The sequence below is a fragment of the Pistacia vera genome, unplaced genomic scaffold (genome assembly GCF_008641045.1).
Source record: "Pistacia vera cultivar Batoury unplaced genomic scaffold, PisVer_v2 Contig47, whole genome shotgun sequence".
NCBI lineage: Eukaryota > Viridiplantae > Streptophyta > Magnoliopsida > Sapindales > Anacardiaceae > Pistacia > Pistacia vera.
The window spans coordinates 648,222-660,291 of NW_022196301.1; the positions used below are offsets into that span (position 1 = coordinate 648,222).

A 12,070-nucleotide genomic window follows, 5' to 3' on the forward strand; every position below is an offset into this window, starting at 1 on the left:
CCTTTGTTTCCCGATGGTCTCCCATATCTGCGCCCTTTCCTGCTCTGCTCGTAAGGCCAGCTCGGAGTTCATTTGTGGCTCCAACTCTTTCTTGTTAGCCTCTTTGGTGAGCCTAGCCACCGTCCTTTGGAGCTCTTTAACTTCCCTTCCTAGCTTTTCCAGCCCGGCCTTTTGGAAATCCACCATTCGAAGTGCGGCATTCCTCTCGAATAGGTATTGGTTCGCTTGAATGGTGGATAGGTTCTTATCTGCTTGTACAGCTTCCAAGTCTCGTTTAAGCCGCATATTCTCTTCTCTCAGCTCAACCAGCCCCTTAGCAGCACTGAGCTAAACCTTTTGTAGGGACAAGTATATGGAGAGTAGGGCTTGTGTAACGAAGCGAGTAAAGAGTTAATTTCTTTTCTATTGAAAAAAGCAAGGAAATGTGAAAAAATCCTCGTCGAGGACAGTTCGTTTTACCTGGCTCAGGTGCTAGAAGGACGTGGAATCAGATCCATGGGGTTAGCAGCCACGAACTGCTCGAACGCTTCTACGAGGTGGCACTTCAACAGGGTGAAAACCACCTACTATAAACGCTCCGGAAGTTGCCCTATAGAGTCCAGCACGGGCGTGCCTATGCCTGTGCCCGTAGTGGGTAGCGTCTCGCCCACTAGTTCCTTGCCCAGTCTCCTTCCAGGATCCGTGGCCTCACTCGGCCTCATTCGCGAACCCCCTGGGGCAATGGTAATGCCGGTCACACCTAGGAGGCCCTCCCAAGCGAAATGTCTGGTGAGGCTACGACCTCTTGGGCTAAACACCCAGACCCTCTAGCTTGGATTCAAACTACTCGGCCCAGAGCTGCTTCCTCTTCTTGGACTTCTTGGCCATTGTCTTTTGCTTGAGACAAGCAGTTATAGGCTGAGAAGCACCTACAAGTCAAACCAGTGCAACTGTCAGTGTCCCTCTGACGGGGGATTGCTGGGAGCTACCTCGACTGGTCCGGTGACGCTAACCCGAAGGAAGGAGAAATGCCTTGATCGCGGTTACCTGGGCACCTTAAGAGGCATGGTCGTTGCATGCAAACATTGTTAGCTAAATAGTTTGCTGCATGCAAATAACAAAACTGGCTAAGGTTATGGCACTTACTCGGTAAGGTTTCTAAGGGCGCTTCGGGATTGAAGAAACTGTATTTCAGCCAGTTCACAGTTGTCATAAATAGCCTTGCGTCACGACTTTGTTCAGGCAAAAGGCCGAAAGCAATTATTCTGTTAGGATCCTTGAGAGCCAATAACCTGGTCTTCTTGTTTGCTGCGAAGAAACAAAAAGTTCATTAGCAAAGATTAAAGGGAAATTCGCCAAGTCAAAGAAAGGAAAACCTACTAGGCTCCCTAAAATGGCAAATGCCATCATAGTGAAAAAAGAAAAACTTCGTCTCGTGTGCGCCAACGTTGCTAGGGTAACTATGTATTCCTCCCTCGATCGTAGATTGCTTTGAGAGGTAGAAAGATCCTTGTCTTTACTCTTTTTCAGATAAGACAAGCAACAGAGCTCTAACCCAGTTAGCTCACCTTAACTGTTCTCGTCGCATGCGATATACATAGCCATGGCTATATATACGCATTTGGCATAAGCTGTAACAGTGTAACCCTGAAATAATCGAGGATTGACCTAGTAAAAGGGTGGAAAGGGATTAGCACTCCACTCTTAAAGATGTTCTCGGAGATCACAACCATTCATTCTAGTGGATTCCGAGCTGTGTACGTCCTATGTTAGTAGACCTCTACGCCGAGAGCGTATTGGTCTATCGCTTTTTGAAAATCCTCTGCGGTGGCTACAGACAGAATCTCCTGAGAGGGACCCGCTAGGGCATCCTGCACCAGCGAGCTCGTTCCCTCATCTGTCCTGGTCGTTGAGGGGTTCATTCCTTTTGTGATCTGAAAAAGAGCGACATGCATGGATTACTCAGTCGTCGTACACAGTTTTCGTATGATAACATGGAGGAAAAAGGTAAACACCATCTTCCTTAAACCCTAGAAAAACCCTAAAGAATCATTTGGGGCCACCCCCAAAGACTAAAACCTTAGGAGAAAGCTTATTCTCCAATCAACCACCAACAAATGTTCATCGTTATCGCATGACTATCGTCAAAAAATAGGAAAAGGAAAGTGATAAAAGAATTATTCCTACCTCTTGAGTATGAAGATTGATCCTTCTAATCTGAACGTCAAGCACACGCCAGTCTGGAAAACAGAAAAGCAAGGCTCACGAAACCTTCTTGTTCTCTTTGAAGAAGTAAATTGCTTGAGGTGAGTCTGGGGTTTTATAGTGAAGGAAATGGTGCTTGGTTTTCTCGAAGTCAAATGATGTTTGAACGAAAATTGTCTCTCACCATTGATTGTGACCACGTGTAGTCAATCAACGGGAAAGAGTAACCGTCACGCTTCAAGAAATCAAATCGTTGTTTCTCTTTGTTGAAATACTCGAGTGACGGCTCACTTCCCTCCTCCACATTAAATACGTTCACATCCGCATTTAATGTTCTAAGAAGGAATGTCGTTTTAGCATGGCTCGCATTTAATGCACATGGTCAACACTTATTGTGCTTAGGACACTCTTTGCCGCATGTCAATTGCGATATGACGTGACTCTTTGCCTTCAACAAAAAATACGCTAAGTATAATCAGGTCGTGCACCTCGGTCAAGACCAAAATCATTGCCTATGGCACTGAACAAGGTCTAGTATAGGTCGCAAACCTTACGGAGACCATTTCAGGTCACCTATATGAAAATGTTTCGCGACCTCCTTGCAACCAAGTCGAATCGACCAATGGTCACTCGACCAATCAGATCAAGACATGATTGTGTAGTTTTCAAGGTTCGATCCTCAAACCTTAAAAACTATGGGACTTCTGTTATGCCTGAGAATATAGGGCTGACATCGAGCCTTGTCAGCATGGGTAGTTAGAGCTTAAGAAGGTTCTACAACCACTCAGATGCAACCATGTTGCATGATGACATGAGCAGCATGCTCCTGCCAGTGCAGTGGGTATGCGCCAGGCTAGCAAAAGGTTAGAAAAGGTCCACATGTCCAATCCCTGCACAAGTCAAAGAAATCACTCAGGCAGGTAAACAATGGGATGCAGGGAAGGATTCGCACGACATCTGCCCCATTCACAGATTTAATAATCATTACCTTGGTTCATCCCACTATAAATAGAGGGCTCCTCTCCCATTTGTGGAATTGGCTAATTTTTCTCTAAAATGGCATACTCTTTCCCTCTCCCTATTGTATTCTCTAAGCTATAAATCAGCTCACTGAACACGACTTGACTTATTTCATTAATACAAATACCAGTAGACGTGGGATTCGCTTTGTGAGCATCTGAATAACTTTAAATATTGTTCTTTACCTTTTTATTAGTTAAATACTTCCATAATCATGTGTGACTTTTGAGTCAACTCAGTTTTTTTCACGTGCAAATAATTGGTGTCAAAATCCAGCATCAACACAAGTTTACAGGAACTTAATTCTTTTAATCAAACAATCAACTATTGAGACAATTGTGGCAGTATAAGCATGTTTTCAATTGGCTAAAAGAAGTTAAGATCTGAAGAGGTGAAATAACGTGTCCATTAATTATGCATTGACGTGTTTGATTTTGGCTTCAGAAAGATAATTCAATTTGAAATTAAAGTTCTGGACCTACCAAAAATCCAAGAGGATCACCAATAATAAATATGGTTTCGACTTTCGAGGGTTTTAATAATTTTCTAGAGAAACAATCTATCATTTCTCGTATTCATCGAATTTACAAGAGAGGATAACGATTCTGTTTACTTGACTAAACAAAAAATTAAAAATAAAATTAAAAAAATACTCCATATATACATGATTTTCTTCCAAATTAAAAAGAAATAAACGATCACAGATTCAGAAGATAGGTAACAATTTATTCGCTCATTCTCATTTTCATGATGAGAGTGTGGCTTTAGTTTTTAAATGCACCAGAATCCTCTCTTTTTATTTATTTATTTTTCTTTTTTCTTAACTTTTAAGTATATGTGTTGTACTATGTGGTATTTAGAGAATTTGGATGAACAATATTTAATTGCAACCAATGATTAAGTATTTCATTATTTTGTTAAGTAACTGGCAATAATGTCGGGATAAGAGTGCATGGGTTTTCAATATATTTTATACGAGATAGCATGTGCCGTGAAGCATAAAACACATATTATAGTGTTTTCCAAGTCATACGTGCATTTTCTTAATGTATAAAAACTAAACAATTAAATCTTACCATCAAATTTTCTGTATATCAAATGATCAAATATGCTTGAAAAGCGAGGTAATAAAAAATTGAGGAGAGGATCTTGGTAAAAGAACAACTGGTTATTTGTTAAATCCATTATTATACAAAATATAATTATACAGACACACAGATATTATGCTTAGTGCACGAGAAAATCCTGCTCGTCGGAGACTGAAAATTCATAAAAATAATTAAATGAAACTTAATCTATATTTAATAGGTAAAACCATATTTTTATATCCATTTCTTGAAGTTAGCCGAGGAACCTGCTGTGCGGCAAGGCTTCTCCTACTTTTGAAGCATGACCGATCGAAGTGACCATAGTTGATCGTTGTTTTGTACTCCTTTGATGTAGAACCAAGAGGAGGAGAAAGTGGAAGGGAAAGGGGTTGGGCAGGAACTGATTTCAATGGCTTCGGGGATTCAGCTTGGATAGGAATATAAATAGCCTTTTGAATGTCATGAAATAGTGCTGTATCGGAATTATATCGATTGGAAGAGTGAAAGAACATATTAAACACTTTCAAACACGATAAATGGAGATTCTTGACTGGTTTTGGCAGGTCACTAAAACCATCCATTAGAGCCTGTTCGAATATCTGTTTCTCCATTTTGGTTATTATATCTCTCACATAGGCAATTGAATCTTCAATGTCTGCATCCGGATTTTCTTTCGCATAAAGTAACACAAAATTTGTCTTTCCCTCCTCTTGTTCCTTCTGCAATTGCAAAAGATAATATTAGCTTTGAAGGAAATGTAGGGAAAATATATTATTCTAATGATAACTTCACTTTTTTGTTAAACATAACCTGAAGTTAGAAAATTGTATTACCCATACTCTTTTACTTAATTAAAACATAATATTACACATACAACATTTTTATACAATATTTTCCATACAACATTTTGTGGTAAAATATGATTAAATAAAAATTTATTTTTAATTTAAAATCAATCAATCATATTCTGTCACATAATGTTGTATAAAAATATTTTATGTATAATATTATTTATTATATAGACCTTTAAAATTTGAAAACTTTATCATTATACTTCATTGTTCTAACTCCTTTACATTTTTGTTAGAATGACAGGAGTAAATATAATTATTACCCCTCTTGAAATATAGTTTTGAAATAGGTATTCATCCTTTTCATCCAAGGTTGAGTCTCAAAATTAACATTTCTTTAAAAAAAAAAAAAAAAAAAAAAAAAAAAAATTCAGAGCATGTTCTCATTAGACCAAGTTAGCATTTTACTCCTCTAGACAACGTACAAGATTGAGTAAAAGGATATCAGTGATATAATTTATAAATTTAGGAGTTAATTTAATAAAAAAATGTTCAATGATGAAATTTTGAGAACTAGGCGTAATCTATGATATTCTCCAGAAAACATCAAATAATTAAAACATAACAAAGACTATATACGGACTTTACCTCGTCATTTGTATGTCATTCAATAAACGGGGATAACCATGAGCAATTTGGTGAGTGTCTCATTGAGGTGGCCTGAGTTTGTAACTTGGAGACTGGATTCAAGAAACATGAAGCTATAAGAGTTAAATGTGCGTTAGCGTTGTATCATGCCAGTTTCAAGGTATTCATTCACAGATGGAATCCGTCCACTTCTGCTCCAATTAGCTTCCGTAAGCCACGAGTCAAATGTTTCATACCACTTCATAACATAAAAAACTTAAGGTTATTACCAAAATTAAGTTGTGAATATGAATTCAATATTGTTTGAAACTTACTATATCTTTAAGTTCATTTGTTATATCACTCCCTTGTTGTTGGAGGTGTTCTTCCGCGATTTCTCTCACATAGTGATAAAGGGCATCAAAGATAGTCTTACTATGCCCGTTCAAGCCTTTAGAATTCCATCTGCATATTCATAAAGGAATTTTAATTAATTGAGGAGTTTTAGTACTTCTTAGTGTCTGTATCATGAGCATATGCGTACCTTTTAACTGCATCAGTAAGATTAATCAACTCATTAAGAGAACCTTCCATGTCGAAATAATCATCAGCCACTGTAACAATTATTGCACCCTTTGCAACTATCAATCGTATATGCGAATCATAAGGCAGTGAAGTGCTGGAAGCAATAGCAAAGTAACAATACGTCGTCTTTTCTCGGCCAAATCCCATGTCACTAAGACCCCACTCCTTAGACCACCTATTTCACATAAATAAGTCATTAATTAGCATACATGATAGACATACATCATTAAACCAATTAAATCTATGTTAAACTAGACAACATATATGTACCTCTTTAGCTCCTCCAATTCGTATTTGTATACGGACTGTCGAAGTTCAAAGTTCATTTTAGCAAGTAGCAGTAGTTAGTCGTAGTGACAGGATGATAACCTATGGAAGGAGGTCTTCGCCATCCATAAGGCATTCATTTCGTTTTCTTCAATACACATTCTATGTTCCAGGTGCTCCAGTCGAGTTAGCCATGGATGATCCAATTCATGCTGAATCTGCATGAAATATTTCAGCTCAGACTTCTAATGTATATAATTTGTGGTTCACAACAAAACATGTATAGGTACTTGAGATCATTAAATTATTTATTAGTTTCCTTTTTTCAGATTGTTATCAAAACACTTAATTTTCACCTCAAATGACACTGAACGTGAGAGCTGGTCCATTAAAGAAAAGGAAACCTAACTCATCGTGTTTTCCATAATTTCCAAATTGAAGAAACTTGTAGAGACCAGTCTATAGTAATACTGATTTTGTTTTCCACATTTGGACCATGCACCACTATCGGTTTCGCACCAAACCCTTAAACAAGCATTTAGTGAATTTTTTTCATTAAATAAATAGTAATCTACTTATTTTACATTGGAATTACAAGGAAATGTGTATAATAATCCAAACTTTAAAAATTTAATGATGCATTTACTTAAAAGATGAATGTAGCGAGTACTTTACTGCAAAATGTAGTGGTCGTAATAAAATTAATAGCCCCAAAAAACATCAAATGTTAAATCGGGACTGATAATGATAAGACATTGAATAAATCAGGTATTTCCCTTTCTACTTTCTAGATATGGTATGAATAAAAGCTTTTTTTAGCTTGGAAAAATTTGTTACCATTCTATGAGAAGAGGGGAATGCAAAATCATGTTGGTCGCTATTTCCTGAAGACATATTTTTCTCAAGTGATTTTCTGGCAAATGATCTAGCCTCTTCAAGTTCGTATTCTTCTGGAAACATAATATCTGTGGCCCTATGAACATTAAGAATCACATTTGAGAAATAATCTTGGTCCTTATCCATATGGTCCTGAATTTCCTGATTATGTAAAAACCAACAAAATATCCCTGAAAAAGCAAAACAAATACATTTAATAAAATTATATATGCAACACCATAGATCTATTAAAGGGAAAAAGAAAAGGGATCTGTAAACGAGACCGTATACATACCTGGTGAAACGCTATAGCCATGCCTCCGTGGGAGTTGAAACGCTAAAGAGTCTTTATATAGCTTCTCTGGAACCAGATTGATTGGCTTGGTGGATGATCCTTTATTGTTGTAATTCCTGAACGTTATAATTCTATTAAAAATTGGTTTTTCAAAGGAAAAATTGCGATAGATTATAGATTTATATGTTGAAAAAAAATTACTGCCCTTTTTTCTTTTTTTTTTACCTGTAAACTTGTTCCAAAATTTCTTCAATCTCTCTGACGAAATGCTCAGCCAACCCCAACCTTTGGAACTGATTAACTACGGAAAGCTTTATTAGATCTTCATCGATGGGATAAGTGGGTGGAACTGCCTCAAATATAAAGTGTTATTAGAAAATAATAAAATAAAATTAGAGAAATCCCAGTAAAGGTTGCATAGATAGATTGGTCTTTCAATAGAAAATTTACGGTGGGGAGAAAAATTCTCTAACCTCCATTGGAACATCTTTGAACAAGAGATTGGAGATAAGCTAAACAGTTTTTGTTTCCAGTAGCCATGAAAGCGCGTGCTGTGGCTGAAGGGGACTGAAACAAAGAGCCGTCATCACTCAAATGCTTCACCATTTGTTCTTCATTAATGGCATAGGATGGAGGCAACACTTCGAGATATGCTAATAAAGGAAGATAGTAGTGCTTGTCAACAAGCTCCTCACTGCAAAAAAGAGAGCTTTCACAGGTTTGTTATATGAAATCAACAATATAATTTATTTATCAACCATCACGACAACGTAATGAATTATTGATCAACAAACAATTACGTTTCAAGAATTTGTTGGCGTTGGTAGAATATGTCGGTTACTACTGCCCTCATTCTGTCAGGAAAGACAATCTCTAGACCAACTGTGCTTGCAAGTTCAACTATTGCAGGGAAAACAATGGCAAACCAACGGGGACAGCCACCATAATTTTCTCCTAGAAGCTCCTCCAAATTTGCAATAACAAATGCCAACCCTGATTATAAATAAAACCGAATATTAAAAAAATTGCAATTACATTTCATCTATAAATTTGTAGGAACGGTTAACTTCGGTCAATTCAAATTTTTCTTTGGAAACTTTCCGGCATTAATTTGTTGGAGATTACAGTAAACTTGATTCGTGAGCCTTAAAGTCAATTGTTTTCTTGATCTTTCCTGGCAAAGCCTTATTTAATTTACGTCTTGGAACGGAAACCATGAACAGAAGAACAAATAGTGATGAGCACCTATTGGACAATAAAAAGGTCAAATATAAAGTTTTTCTGTGAAAACATAATTTTTTATTTTAGCTCATATTTTTAATTATCCATAAATATAATGTTAGGTGACACGTTGTCAGTTAATGGAATACTAACCAAATTCTTGAATAGCATAATAGTGAAAATATAGTATCACACCTATTTACATGTATTATGGTTTCTGATAGTAAAAATACTATACATACAATTTAATGTCACAAACATTTTTTTACAACCTTAATGTAACAGTTTATTATTATAAATTTTCTGCTTAATCAATAATGAGTTGATCAATTGCGAGCTGTCACATCGGAGTTGTGAGATTGGATCATGAGTCAATTTTTATTGTTAGTCAAATCCCTTTTAAATTCAATATTAGATAGATACATAGAGTCTCTAGAGAGAGTTCAACTAAAATAGCAGAAGCTTTGAAATGAAAAATATCATAGTGTAAAATTGTTAGTTTTGAAATAATTGCGAACTCTTTAGAATCTTCATGAATTCTTCCAAATATATTACTACAGAAATATTTTAAGCATGCGTAATCACATATGCTTAATTTAGAAATGACAGTATTACTGTAGCTTGGCCACAAATCATGACATAACCGATGCGACGAACACAATGGAATCATAAATGAATAAAATTCATAATCATAACTGTATGCAATAATTGTACGTGTATGTAATACCTTTGTCTATGTTAGTCTCTCCGACATTCCACTGCTTGAGTACAATAATGCAAGCAAGAGTTGCAGGAAGAGACTCAATTGTGGGATTGCCATGGCCATCACACACTCCCCACCACCCTTCTTCTCTTTGGTTCTTAAGCACCCAATTCAAGCAATCCTTGAACATAGGTCGAAAGGGTTCGTTAGAATCTTGAATCATGGCTAACCATGCTGTATCATATGCAGAAGGGAAAAGTAATGTGTATGGATCGATGTTTTTGAACATCCCTTCTTTCATCTCTTCAACTAAAGCTTGGATTTGAAGCTGTGAAACTTCCATGATTAAAGCAATAATAAGAAAAAGGATTGAGTTTTTTTTTTTTAAATGTTTCTTGGCTTTTCCAAATGTAGGAGTGATCGTTGCTATTTATAGTAAATTCTTGGTAAATTCCCCAAATGCGAACCACGTTTTGTACATGTGGTTACTGCATGATGTCTTGACTTCTTATTTTCATTCGTGGATTGATAGTGATAGAAAAAAATTTCCTCGTCATTTCATAGTCGAGCCATAATGAAACTTAATCTAACCAATTGAAACTTGATAGTTCTAACTAGACAAGTTGTGGATGAATGGGATTTTCCTTTGAGCTGTGTTCACACTGATAGGCGGGGGGATGCTATCGACTTTGTTCACACTCATACATAAATTTTTTGCGGCGCAAAAGGACGGCAGTTTAGCAGCTTTTTTTCTTTCTTTGGCCCAGCAGTATTCCTTTTTGCAAAGCTCCTTTAGGCTGCAGTTTTCTTTAGGCTGGAGGTTGTGTTCTGATTGTGTATAAGGATTGTCCATGCTTGATCCTCCTGTTTTGCTTCGTCGTTTTTTTGGCTCCTTGGGTCTGTCCAAGGTTCCGTGGCTGAAAGGATAATAATTGACAATATTTACTGCCAGCTCATTGAATAAGAAAGGATTAGCTAGCTCAGCTGTTATGTCATATAGCAGTAATTTAATGTATTACATACATATCGAAGTCTATTTTCGGCTTATGGTTGAGAGTTGATCATGCTATTGTGAGGTCCATGTTAATCGTAATACCTTTAAAAGCAAAAATTCTACGTGGATTGGTTGACACCCTTTAGTCAATGGTTTATAGGTCTTTTTTTTAATGCATAAATAAATAGTTTTTTTCCCCCTAAAATTTGATAAGATTTAGCCTATTATCTTGACTTTATTTTCTGCAACCATGCAGTATAGTTTGTGATTGTCGCACTCTTTTTTTTAATTACTTATTTCTTTAGTTATATCCCAAAAAGTTTTGATAAACTAATTTAAAATGTGATTATTGACAATACTTTATGGGAGCTTTAATCAATTATATTTAGACGCTGTTTGGTTGGGGGTTGTCCCCTATTACTAAAATAATGTCATCTTATATTAACTTACATTATCATGTTTGGTTGATGAGAATCCAAGTTTATTGTGTTCTTTAAATATGCAAGAGTGTTCATTGAAGATTCAAGAAACCCAAACCTTACAAGGAGGACAACATTCGGCCAAAGTACTCAAGGAAGCTTACATACTTATTTAAGATGTGTTAAGGGTCCAAGACATGGCACAAGCCCTCTTTTGTAGCCCAAGCCGTGGAGATCAAGTGGGGAGAAACTTAATTGGTCCAAGCCCAATTTGTGGATGCTATTTGGTTCAATTGGTGAAGAAAAATCAAGAAAATTGTAATTAGGGACATAGATCCTTAATTAAGGAGTGGTTGTCCATAGCATTAAATGGGCATGGTTTGCACTTTTGTAATTGCATGATGGAGAATTATCCCCTAATATTTTGTGTAAGATTTTGTTGTAATATTTGTTAGGGTAATTCTCATGTTTTGTACAGCCTATTTAAAACCCACTCTTTCATAATATGAATTAGACAATGAATATTGCATGAATAGTATTTGCCTTGGAGAATTGTTTTCTCTTTAAATTCCTTTACCCAAGTTTCGGCCAAACTTGGTGGTGGATTGATCTTTCAAGCTGGTAGAGTTACTTTAGGCTAGAATCATCCTTGGTCATTTTTCTTGTAAGTTATTTTTGCTTGGTTACCATTCATCTCAATTCCGGGTTTGACTTGCCTTGTCTGTAATCCCATTTGTGTTGTGTTTTCAAGGAGAATGAGTTTGTGTTGATTGAGAATAGATAAAAAGTGTTGCTCTAAGTTGTCATAAGGGTTGTGTGTGCTTGTAGAGTGTTGGCCGAATTTGTTTTAGGGTGTTACAAGTGAGTCCTAGTTTAGGTTGAGTTAGAATTGGTTGAAGTATGGTGACATATGAACTGAGGTTGCATGAATTCATATCATTAGTTGTCAAGTAATATAAGATTCTGTTAATCTTTCAAAACCAATAGTAATTACTGTTGG

At 36.4% G+C, this 12,070-nt stretch overlaps 1 protein-coding gene across 1 annotated transcript; it reads right to left on the bottom strand.

The window, feature by feature from the left end:
* Positions 1-822: 822 nt before the first annotated feature.
* On the bottom strand, positions 823-10,000 carry LOC116145933 ((E,E)-geranyllinalool synthase). The gene is given in 16 exon segments (XM_031431359.1): positions 823-908; positions 1,126-1,287; positions 2,966-3,074; positions 4,559-5,011; positions 5,716-5,824; positions 5,826-5,872; positions 5,874-5,969; positions 6,046-6,175; positions 6,255-6,470; positions 6,566-6,780; positions 7,400-7,629; positions 7,734-7,849; positions 7,959-8,082; positions 8,207-8,427; positions 8,534-8,726; positions 9,682-10,000. Coding segments are annotated over 16 exon segments (2,826 nt in total).
* Between the last annotated feature and the right edge of the window lie 2,070 nt (positions 10,001-12,070).